At 43.0% G+C, this 12687-nt stretch overlaps 1 protein-coding gene across 1 annotated transcript; it reads left to right on the top strand.

Annotated features, from left to right (window-relative positions):
- Positions 1-5558: 5558 nt before the first annotated feature.
- LOC140840740 (uncharacterized) lies at positions 5559-12269 on the top strand. Its single transcript, XM_073207910.1, has 3 exons — positions 5559-8292; positions 10130-11251; positions 11317-12269. The coding sequence occupies exons 1-3, from the start codon at positions 5559-5561 to the stop codon at positions 12267-12269; spliced, it is 4809 nt and encodes a 1602-aa protein (XP_073064011.1).
- The last annotated feature ends 418 nt before the right edge of the window (positions 12270-12687 follow it).

Below are 12687 nucleotides of genomic sequence, written 5' to 3'. Positions count from 1 at the left end.
GTAACGTCCCAGATTCGACGAATGTCCATACTGTACCAAGACGAGTCTTTCTAGCATGCTTATGTCGTCACTCACAAGCACCCTAGAAAACTTCCCAGGAGGTCACCCATCCCAAAATTGCCCCAAGTCAAGCACGCTTAACTAAGAAGTTCTTATGTGATGAGCTACCGAAAAGAAGATGCACCTTCGTGATATGAGTAGTACCAATCAAATATTTTAAACCCTCTTCAACTGTACAGTCCATTACATTGAACGATCTCGGAATCCCTCTCATTCCCGTGTAGGTCGGTTCATTCATGTTCCCTCCACCTAGAAGCCTGCCAGGAGCCGCTCATAGTTCGTGCAATTGATCGCACCGGCGATCACCCCTCGCCCTCTTCGGCCCCGGGCCTCACATGCCCACCAGCTTCCGCTTGGTTCATCCCCGAACCACACAGTACTAAGAGAGGTCGGCTCTGATACCACTCGTAACGTCCCAGATTCGACGACTGTTCTCACTGTATCAAGACGAGTCTTTCCAGCGTGCTTATGTCCTCACTCACACGCACCCTAGAAAACTTTCCAGGAGGTCACCCATCCCAAAATTGCCCCAAGTCAAGCACGCTTAACTTTGAAGTTCTTATGTGATGAGCTACCGAAAAGAAGATGCACCTTCGTGATATGAGTAGTAACAATCAAATCTTTTAAGCCCTCTTCAACTGTACAGTTCATTACATTGAACAGTCTCGGAATCCCTCTCATTCCCGTGTGGGTCGGTTCATTCATGTTCCCTCCACCTAGAAGCCTGACAGGAGCCATGTGAGGCCCGGGGCCGAAGAGGGCGGGGGGGGGGGGGGGGGGAGGTGATCGCTGGTGTCATCAGTTGCACGGACAATGAGCGGCTCCTAGCAGGCATCTAGGTGGAGGGAACATGAATGAACCGACCCAAAAGGGACTGAGAGGGATTTCGAGACTGTTCAATGTAATGGACTGTACAGTTGAAGAGGGCTTAAAAGATTTGATTGGTACTACTCATATCACGAAGGTGCGTCTTCTTTTCGATACCTCATCACATAAGAACTCCAAAGTTAAGCATGCTTGACTTGGGGCAATTTTGGGATGGGTGAACTCCTGGGAATTTTCCTAGGGTGCATGTGAGTGAGGACATAAGCAAGCTGGAAAGACTCGTCTTGGTACAGTGAGAACAATCGTCAAATCTGGGGCGTTACAAGTGGTATCAGAGCCGACCTCTCTTAGAACGGTGTGGATCGTGGACGAACCAAGCGAAAGCGGGTGGGCATGTAAGGCTCGGGGCCGAATAGGGCGGGGGGTGATCGTCGGTGCCATCAGTTGCACGAACAATGAGCGGCTCCGAGCAGGCTTCTAGGTGGAGGGAACATGAATGAACCAACCCACACGGGAATGAGAGGGATTTCGAGACTGTTCAATGTAATGGACTGTACAGTTGAAGAGAGCTTAAAAGATTTGATTGGTACTACTCAATCACGAAGGTGCATTTTCTTTTCGGTAGCTCATCACATAAGAACCCCAAAGTTAGCGTGCTTGACTTGGGGAAATTTTGGGATGGGTGACCTCCTGGGAAGTTTCCTAAGGTGCGTGTGAGTGAGGACATAAGCACGTTGGAAAGACTCGTCTTGGTACAGTGAGGACAATCGTCAAATCTGGGGCGTTACAGTAAACCACCCTAACTAGGCTCATCCTAGGACCCTGATAGAATGCATAAACCATAGCCAAGAGCCCCAATCGAGCCCCTGATTAAAACCATAAGCTCGAACCCTATAGCCTAAAAGCGTGCAAAGAAAAAAAATCGTACAGACTTCCAGCGGTTGTGTTGTCCCTCCAGGCCCTTTCTAACCCTTACAGATTACTTAACCATGTCTAAACACATTACAAATCATAGCCATACAGAAGCATCAACGTCCAGAGGGATCCAAGCGAAGGATTGATCAATAAAACCAAGAAACGAACCAATTCATACATAAAATTTCAGAAGAAGTTGCAAGCAGATATCAATCGAATCTCGGTCTATTGTATTGGAAATACGTGAGAACATTCTTATATACTTCAGAAGAACTAAGAATTTGTTCTTAGTTTACGGGAGTGGAGAATTAGAATTTGAAGTCTATACCGATTCTAACTTCCAATCAGATGTGAATGATTTGAAATCAACCTCTAGATTTGTCTTGAAGCTCAATGTTGGTCCCGTCTCTTGAAAGAATTCCAAGCAAGACACCTCGGCGGATTCAACAACTGATATTGGATATATAGTTGCATCAGCTTCAGCATATGATGTTGTTTGGATGAGGAATTTTGTTCAAGAGTTGGGTGTCATTCCTCAAACATTTGATCAAGTCCTGGTCTACTGCTAAACACCAGTGTCATTGCGCAAGCAAAGGTACTGATGTCTCATCAGTGATCGAAACATATACTGAGTCACTTTCACATAATCCAAGAGATTGTGGGAAGATGCGACATATCAATGGAGAGAGTCGCCTCTGTAAATAACATTGTTTATCCATTGATGAAGCCCTTTCCAGGACCCTTATTTGATAAATATCGTGAAGCAATGAGTCTGAAATCTATAGGAATTTGGCTGTAGGAAAAGTGAGATATTATTGGAGAAGATTCCCATAGAAAAAAACTTGTGGCTTGAGTTTTATTGACTATTATTTTAGAAAAAATCTTTATTTTAATAATATTGTACCCATTTTATCCTAATATGACATTAACTTTATATGTATATCAATACAAGGTCCATTGATAAAGTCCTTGAATATACAATATGTACCATGAGATATGTCTCACAACGTAATATCATGAAACTCATTAGGAAGTCTATTGTATATTTTAAACAAGTTTTTAGTCGAATCAACCGCTTAAAATAAGGATAAATACCACTTGAGCTTGAGACTAGCATTTGTGATGTAAACATCATTGTTTCATAGGTAAGGGCATGAAGATATCCATTCATACAAATGAGTGATCAAATGATAATGCGCTGAACAAACCTCCATCGGACTGTTCAAGTGATTATCAATTATCGAGTATAATAGTGTGCGGTTATGATTGTACGCCATTATTTCTTAGACTCAGGATAACATAGAAGCCCTACATACTAGAATGTACTTTGATTCATTTACCGACTCCATTGAGGGTCATTAGATGATGATGTTGGGTGTAATTTTAAAATACGTAGGAGTTATTACATTGTAGCTGGGGATTCACTGTTTGCTTATTGGTGAATAGATCCTATGTGATATGATGAGTACATAGTGCAATGATTCTCTGGCCAGAGCAAGACATGTGTTTTAGGAAAATGTATTTTCCTAGTTGCATATACCATGTCATGGTTATTACTCAAAGTTACATAACATCATTATCGAATTCATATGAAACTCTCGACATACCAATGGTTGCCGATTCGATCAGGATATATGAGTTGAAGGGACTGTACTGTATTCTAACCATAACTTAAGGTTCTTGCAGGTGCTATCACTGATACCTAGAGGATCATTAAGCGTTACTACTAGATGCTCTTACCATGACCCGATGAGTGTAATTAGACTTGACTTATGACATTCTTGATTGTTAATGAAAAGAATGATGTTAATTAGGGTAAGCCGGATAAGAATTCTGAATAACATGAGGTTGTAAAACCATAGTCAACTCTATCCCTGAACCATTGAGGGTAAAACAAATATCGGATTCTATGTTCTCGTTGAGATGGTCAAATTCAAATAGATGAATTTGACGACTTTAGTTTGATGGAGATCAAACAGATTGCTTTTAAAAAGAGTGTATAAATTGATTTTATGTATTGGAAGATGTGGAAGTTATCGTCGCGAGATACTAATGAGTTCACAATTATCTGTTTAATGAATTTAGAATCTACTAATTAAATAATAATATTAGTACTGATAGCTACAATATGCACTTGATTCTTATGGAATATTCTAGAATTGATTAATTAATCGAATAATTTATTAACAATTAATTAAGAAATTAACTAATAGTTCTTTAATTTTACACACACACACACACATATATATATATATATATATATAATATTTATATATCATGCATTATCAAGAGTTGACTTTGCATTATATATAAAAAATGAGAAATTTTATTAATTAATGAAAATAAGAATCCTAATGTGATTAGGATTATGAATCATATAATGAGAGGGATTCCTGATGTGATCAGGAATTAAAGCTTATAAATATTTCATTGAGGGTCGTATGAAATAACACAAATTCCACACATACATTTTGGAAGACAAAATTTTGGTTTTTCTCCTCTATTCCCTCATGTAAATTTTTGCCACCTTATTTTTCACAAAGAAAATTACAGCCACTTCCACAGCCACATCGTCACCGGATTTCTGAAATTTCGAGGATCCATTCTCGATGAAAAATTGTTTGAGATCTCTAGTGCGATCTAAACAAGAAATACAGTCTTCAATCGTGTATTTGATTAGGAGATCAGAGGAGGGAGATATGTTCTTATGGATTTACAAGAAGGACCAACTCCACTAATCTTTGGTGTCCAACATTAATATCGTAAAGGTAAACAAATCTGAACATCTTATAAATGTTTTGAATCATACGACACGCTCAAGGAATATTTTGAATGTCAGAACTAAAATTTTTAAATTTTTGTTGCATCTTCAGTGCGAGAAAAACGTTACTCTTACAACTTTGTTAGCTGAATTTGTGGACCCATATGAGATTGCAAAATGACCTCAAGCAATTAAAATTGTTGGATAACAATGGGCAACAAAAGATAACATTATAAAAAGGGATAGTGGGTGATGCCCCGATATGTCCCGGGACATTGGTAGGGCCCGGGATCTCTCGGGTCGTGTGGCATGCCCATGAGCGGAGCCCGGGTCAGGGCAAAATATTTTCAAAGTTGAATATGGCAGCAAACACTCATATCCTAGGTTATGGGTCGCCTAGGACGTGACGCCCGAGTTCTGGCGAGATTACCCGAGAAGTTTTCTCCTCTGACACCTCGATGCAGGGGGAGCATTTAATGGCGTTGACTTGATAGATCGCGCATACATCCGATCTATCCCTGATTAATATTAATGGTTGACAGGACATACGAGATAGGACTAGCTTATGATTTGACATGTCAGAATAATAGGGTACAATCAGCCACCCTACTATATTTAATGCCCACACACAAAAAACGAGGTCATCATTGCTTCCTCTACTATAAATATCAGGTTCTTATCCGCATTTATCATCTACTCATACACTCATTGACATTTAATACTTTCTTTTATTATACACCAATCATCACAGCCATCACTTGGCTACATTGGTTTTATTGCTTGAGTACCCTGTTGACTTAAGCATCGGAGTGGCCATGCCGGACACCCCCTTCGGCGCCCATTCACGAGTTCCTTTCCTTGTTTACAGGTTCCAGCTGAGGCCATATTGCAGAAATATATCTTCATCACAGATATAGTCCTTTCTCAGTTTCCTTCATTATAAATTTTTGATAGTTTACCCGATAGAGTCCCGACCCGACTCGACCATTTCGCCCGGATGACATCATTGGCGTCGTCTGTGGGAAAACTGAGTTCTAAAGGCGTTGATATGGCTCCTACTAGAAGAGCTAACCAAGACACCTCTCGAGTCCAAGAGGAAAACAATACCCGTCTTTCTGGTGCGGGTGGTCCTCCTCCTAATGGTCCTCAGCCCACCATCCATCTAACTCCTGAAGAGTTACAGAAGATTATAGCTGATGCGGTTAAGATGGCTACAACGAAGAAAGCCACCTCTCGCCATGATAGTCATACTGAGCAACAGCGTGAACAACCATTAGAAGAAGAAAGAAGGGAAGAAGAAAGGGAGTCAAGCGCGGGTTCTAAGTCTCCCACTGTTGCGGAAGAATTGGAAGAGTTAAGAAAAAAGGTGAAAGTGCTAGAAGGGCAGGTTGGTTCTAAAGGCAATGTTCCTGTCGTTAAGGGTTGCCCGTTCTCTGACATCATTGTTCGGGAACCACTTCCCGGGCATTTTAAATCAGCCAAAATCAAAGATTATGATGGGAGTTCTGACCCTGAGGAGCACCTCGCTCGTTTCGAGAATATGGCCATGTTACATTGTTATGAGGACCAAATTAAATGTAAGGTGTTCCTCACCACCCTTGTAGATTCTGCACAGAGATGGTTTGAAGGGTTGGCATCACAAAGCATCCGTTGTTTCGAGGACTTTCAAAAGGTATTCTTGCATCAATTTAGCAGCAGCAAGAAGTACAAGAAAACCGCTTTCAGTTTATTTGAGGTAAAACAGAGGCAAGATGAGACCCTTAGAGCTTATCTCAAAAGGTTCAACCGGGAGGCCCTGGATGTACCAACCTGTGCACCCGAGACAAAGACCACAACATTTATGCAAGGGCTATGGGAGGGGGATTTTTTCCGGTCCTTAACCAAAAAATTGCCCGGGAATTTCGAGGATCTCTTATCCCGAGCGGAGAAATACATTAATATGGAAGAAGCACAAAACCAGAAGAGAGAGGCCTTGAAAAGAGCAAGAGGAGATCGGGCTATCAAAACCGAAGATAGAGCCCCCAAGAAGAACGGCTCGGGACACTTCTCCCATGTACCTTTGAAAGTTTCCCGAGACAGAGAGATTCAAGAATGCAGATCAGATGAAGCCCCTCCTCCCAATTCTGTGGCAAGAACCCCCAGGCCAGAACAGAAGGGGTATTGTACCCTCCATAAAGATTGTGCCCACAATACCAATGAATGCCGGGTCCTGGGGAGGAATTCCAAAAAGCATCCTATGTCAGCGCCTCACCCTCCGCGAGATAAGTCTAGACAGCCACCCTGGTTGTCTAGACGTCCAATATCGAGTATGCCCCCAAAGACGATGAGCACCCCAAGTGGGAGGTGGGGAGGAGACGTGAGTACCCGGGAGGAAAGAATCAAACCAGCAGAAAGGAAAGATCCCTCCCCAAGTCGAGGGATAATCAAAATAATTTCAGGAGGATATACCGATGGTGACTCTAATCGGGCTAGGAAGGCGAGGATTAGGAGGGAATGTTTAGTGGTTGATGGAAGGAGGAGAGACGAGCCGGTTATAAGCTTTGGACCAGAAGATCTCCGAGGGGTGAGCCTGCCTCACAATGACGCTCTTGTCATTCAAGCCCGAGTGGCCAATTACGACGTATTGAGGGTTTTTGTAGACAATGGGAGCTCCGTTAATGTTATTTTCAAAGAGGCCCTAGTTCAAATGGATTTACATGAATACCAGCTGGAAGCCGTTGAAACCGCCCTATTCGGGTTTGCCGGCCACGCCGTATATCCAGAGGGAGAAATTGCTCTACCCTTGACCCTGGGCATGGGAGACTTGAGGAAGACTGTGATGACTACGTTCACAGTAGTGGATGCCCCGTCTTCGTACAATGTCATACTGGGAAGGCCGGCCATGAATGAAATGAAGGCTGTGGCCTCAACTTATCATCAGAATATCAAATTCCCAGTGCAGGGACAGGTTGGAGAAGTTAAAGGCGATCAGCCCTCTTCTCGAAGATGTTATGGGGAAACAGTCCGGGTTGACCAAAAGAAGGCAAAGAGGGAAGGAAAGGAGAAAGAGCACCAGGAGGAGACCCATGAAAGAGAAGTGCACTTTGTGGCGGAAGAAGAACAAGAAGTGGTGGAAATTGAGCCAGGGAAGAACGTCCGGGTGGCCCGAGACATCTGCGCAACCACCCGGGTAAACCTCTTGCAATATAAGAAAACTAACGTTGATGTCTTTGCTTGGTCTCAACAGGAATTGTCCGGGATCTCGCCCCGAGTGGTCGATCATAAATTAAACATCCTCCCGGGATCCCGGCCAGTAAAGCAGAAAAAGCGACATTTTGGCCCTGAAAAAGATAAAGTAATTGAAAAGCAAGTGGAAGAATTGCTAAAGGCCGGGCACATTAGGGAAGTCCATTTCCCTTCGTTGTTGTCTAACGTGGTTCTTGTCTCAAAATCTACTGGGAAATGGAGGATGTGCGTTGATTTCAGAGACTTGAATAAAGCTTGCCCAAAAGATTGCTATCCACTCCCCTGGATCGATCAGCTGGTCGATTCCACTTCTGGATGTGAACTGTTAAGCTTTCTGGATGCATATCAAGGATATCATCAGATCCCTTTAGCTTTGGAAGATCAAGATAAAGCTAGTTTCATTACCTTCGGGGGTACCTTTTGCTATGTTGTGATGCCTTTTGGATTAAAGAATGTAGGGGCTACGTACCAACGATTGATGAATCTTGTTTTTCAGAAACAGATAGGTCGCAATATCGAGGTGTATGTGGATGACATTCTAATCAAAACCCGGGAAGTCGCTCATTTTATTTATTATTTAGCTGAAACTTTCGCCACTCTGAAACAATACAGAATAAAACTTAACCCGGCCAAATGTGTGTTTGGGGTTAAAAGCGGAAAGTTCTTGGGATTCATGGTCACAGACCGAGGAATTGAGGTTAACCCGGAGAAAATCCGAGCCATCGTGGATATTGTGACACCTCTGACCCGATTAAAGAAAAACAGCGGAATTTAAAATTTTCTTTCAAATATATGGAAGGAGTTTCAAAATACATTTCTTCAAACATCTTTACAATAAAATATATACATGATCATTTAAATGACAAAGCAAAATACAAAATATCATTCTTATGATCATGTCCCAAAAATCTTCCTTCCAACATGGCATGCATATGACCCCCTGTCCATAGTCAATGTCCCGGTCCGTCGCTCCTATCTGCATCACATGAAATATCTAAAATGAGTATAAAACTCAGCAAGTGGATCTCTTACATAGCAATGACATAACATACTCTGAGAAACATAGCTTTGAAATCATAAATACCATCAACTCTGAAATAAATATCATAGCAATAGCATAGCAATAGGATGATATTTCTCTTTACTCTGGTTGGATTGATATCAATAGTATCTCTGTCTCTCACTTATATCCCATCGATATAAATCGATTACTCTGAGGGATATAAGCCTATGGTCGTTGATCAACTAATTGCATGCAATCTCTTACTATGTATCTATCAATCCAAATAAAACATTTAAACTCTCTCTATGGCATTAACAAACACTTTGAATACTCTTTCTTTTCTCTTGTATTCCCTTTTCAATAATGGAGACATGAAATGCCTCTAATATACATAACAAGTGAATCAATACATACTATGAATCAAATGGAAGGGAATATCACAATAAAACCCTTGAAATACAATACATATACTATCATGTGAGCACAAGAAGGAGATTCCACTTACAAACCACAAGAACACCTCAATCTAAGCTCTTGATATACCACCTACAACAATAATCCATTAATAACACCATCATCAACTCAATAATCAAGAACCCATGTCAATTAATCCATAAAACCAACATAAACATCAAACCCAAATCATCTCTTCTCCAAAACCATGAAATAATAACACCAAAAGCTTACCTTAGCTTCCTAGCACCAAGAAGAACTTCGATCTCAACTCTACTCGCCAACTAAAAGCTTGAATCGAAGATAGGAAGCAAAAGAAATGAAGAAAACCCTAAGCTCTAGAGAGGAAAATCGAAATGGAAGGGAAGAGAATGAGTAAAGTAAAGCCAACTACCCACTTAAATCTCGACCATACCTCAATAATGCATGACCGCGGGTGCGCTGCTACAAACACCGCGGGTGCGCCATGCTCACGGCAACCAACCAAAATCCTAGCACACGATGACCGCGGGTGTGGTACTCCTATCACCGCGGGTGCGGTGTCCTCTTCAACGCGGGTGCGGTGATGCTACGGCCTCCCAACCATAAAATGATGAACAGTAAACCGCGGGTGCACTGCTTGCACTACCGCGGGTGCACTCTGGTCACGGCCGAGAAACATATCAATGCAACCAAAATCGATCCGAAACACTGAAACGAACAACCAACAACAACTAACACCTCAAGACAATAACAACCAATAATACTATGGCCCATAAACACAACTCTTAACATCTAATCATATAACCCAAATAAACATACAAAGCTTAAACCGTACCGTAAACCGGGATCGGCTATTACAGATATGCCCTCTCCTCAGTCTGTCATGGACGTGCAAAAATTGACAGGGAGAATTGCGGCCCTGTCACGCTTCATTTCCCGATCTGCACACCGTAGTTACCCTTTCTTTCAAGTTCTGAGGAAAGCGCAGAAATTCGGTTGGGATGACAATTGCGAGCAAGCCTTTCAAGATTTGAAAAAACATCTGGCTGAAATGCCCGTATTGGCAAAGCCTGAGCCCGTACAAAAATTGTGGATCTATCTCTCGGCCACTGAAATTGCTGTTAGCTCCGTACTCATCAAAGAGGAAGGGACCGATCAGAATCCTATCTATTATGTCAGTCACGCCCTCCGAGGAGCAGAGTTGAGATACAGTGAATTAGAGAAGATCGCATTGGCTTTAGTAATGACCGCTCGAAATTTAAGGCCGTATTTTCTCTCGCATCCCATTGTGGTCCTCACTAATTCTCCCCTCGGGAGAATCATGACTCACGCAGAGGTCTCGGGGAGAATGATCACATGGACTGTGGAACTCAGGGAGTATGATATTGAATACAAACCCCGGGCTGTAATAAAAGCACAGGCATTATCAGATTTCTTAACAGAGATGATTCAGCCCGGAAAGGAAGAGGTATGGAGGGTGTTTGTTGATGGCGCCTCAAACATATCAGGGTGTGGAGTGGGGATTGTCTTGGTCTCCCCACTAGAAGAGAAAGTCAAGCTGGCTCTGAAGATTGACTCTAGGGTCACGAATAACGAAGCGGAATACGAAGCTGTTTTGGCGGGGTTGCGTGCTGCCCGAGAAGTTGGGGCCTCCCGAGTCATTATCTATTCCGACTCTCAGCTGGTTACCCAAAAAATTAAAGGAGCTTACGAGGTCAAGAATGAAAAGATGCTCAAGTACTTAAAGTTTATTATTTCTCAAGCTTCATCCTTTATAGACTGGAGTATCGAACAAATTCCCCGAGAAGAAAATACCGAGGCCGACGTGTTAGCCAAACTAGCTGCTTCCTTGATAGAAATAAGCACTCGGGAGGTTCTTTGTTTTACTCGGCTAGTATCATCCCTTGAAGAAGAAACACCCCAGTCTCCAGCGAACTCATGGATGGCCCCTCTCATGGAATACATAGAGCATAAAAACTCCCAGAGGATCGAGTCCAGGCTGCAAAGATCAGGAAACAAGTGCCCAGGTTTGTTCTTCTAAATAATATCTTGTACAGACGATCTCATCAGGGCCCCTTGCTTAAATGCTTAGCAGAAGACGGGGTGGAGTATGTCCTTCGAGAAATACATGAAGGATGCTGCGGTGAACACCTCGGCACGACAGCTCTATATCGCAAAGCCATATTGGCCGGATTCTGGTGGCCTCAGATGACCCAAGATGCCGCCCGTATTGTTCAAAAATGTCAGGGTTGTCAGCATCACTCTAATTTCCACCACCGCCCAGCTACAAGCATGCAACCGGTCTTCGCATCGTGCCCCTTTGATCAATGGGGTTTGGAAATTGTGGGCCCTTTCCCTATAGCCCGAGCACAGAAGAAATTCCTCCTCGTAGCAGTAGATTATTTCTCCAAGTGGGTTGAGGCTGAGCCCTTAGCCAGGATTACCGAAGACGAGGTTATGAAGTTCTTATGGAAAAGTATTGTCTGCAGATATGGAATCCCGAGAAAGTTGATTTCGGACAATGGAAGGCAGTTCCAAGGAAAGAAGATCACCTCTTGGTGCCAAGAAATGAAGATAACACAGTCCTTCACTTCGGTAGCATATCCCCAGGCTAATGGTCAAACCAAAGTAACGAACAGAATCATTGTGCAGGCATTAAAAGCCCGACTCCATGGGAAAAGAAAAGATTGGGTGGAAGAATTACCCAGTGTGCTATGGGCATATCGGACCACACCACGATCACCCACTCAGGAAACGCCTTACAGCCTTGTCTATGACTCAGAAGCAGTCCTCCCCGTGGAAATTGGGTTGCCTTCCGCCCGAGTAGAATCTTATTCGGACAACAATGATCAAACCCGGGCCATTGAACTTGATCTGATTGAAGAGAAGAGAGATCGGGCAGCTCTTCGGATGGAAGCTTATCGCAGCCGGGTAATGAAATTCTACAACAAGCATGTTCGAGCAAGAGATTTTCCAGTAGAAGACCTCGTCATGAAAAAAGTCAAACCAGTGGGTGATGTAGGGAAGCTAGAAGCCAAATGGTAAGGACCCTTCAGAGTAATTAAGAAGTCAGTTCGGGCACAGCTTACTATCTCGAAGATTCTCAAGGGCATACTCTCAAAATACCATGGAATGCTTTTCATATAAAGAAGTATTATGTTTAGAAACATTTGTATCTATTGTCGCATCAAATGAAGAGATTATTCAAAAGACTATCTATTAAGACCAGGGACCCGTACCCTGGTCCGGTGGACCCGTACCCCGGTTATACTTTAAAGACCAGGGATCCGTACCCTGGCCCGGTGGACCCGTACCCCGGAATATCTTTTAAGACCAAGGATCCGTACCCTGGCCCGGTGGACCCGTACCCCGGAATATATTTTAAGACCAGGGACCCGTACCTTGGCCCGGTGGACCCATACCCCGGAATATCTTTTAAGACCAGGGACCCGTACCCTAGCCC

Source organism: Primulina eburnea, chromosome 9 (genome assembly GCF_022965805.1).
Source record: "Primulina eburnea isolate SZY01 chromosome 9, ASM2296580v1, whole genome shotgun sequence".
Taxonomy (NCBI): domain Eukaryota; kingdom Viridiplantae; phylum Streptophyta; class Magnoliopsida; order Lamiales; family Gesneriaceae; genus Primulina; species Primulina eburnea.
This window is presented reverse-complemented; position numbering and strand designations above follow the sequence as displayed.

Excerpts from the sequence above, each read along its gene's own strand:
- LOC140840740 (XM_073207910.1), top strand. The coding sequence starts at position 5,559 with ATGACATCATTGGCGTCGTCTGTGGGAAAACTGAGTTCTAAAGGCGTT. Across the intron at positions 8,293-10,129 it reads TGTTTTTCAGAAACAGATAG|GGAGAATTGCGGCCCTGTCA; the intron begins GTCGCAATATCG and ends AAAAATTGACAG. Across the intron at positions 11,252-11,316 it reads ATCAGGAAACAAGTGCCCAG|CAGAAGACGGGGTGGAGTAT; the intron begins GTTTGTTCTTCT and ends TTAAATGCTTAG.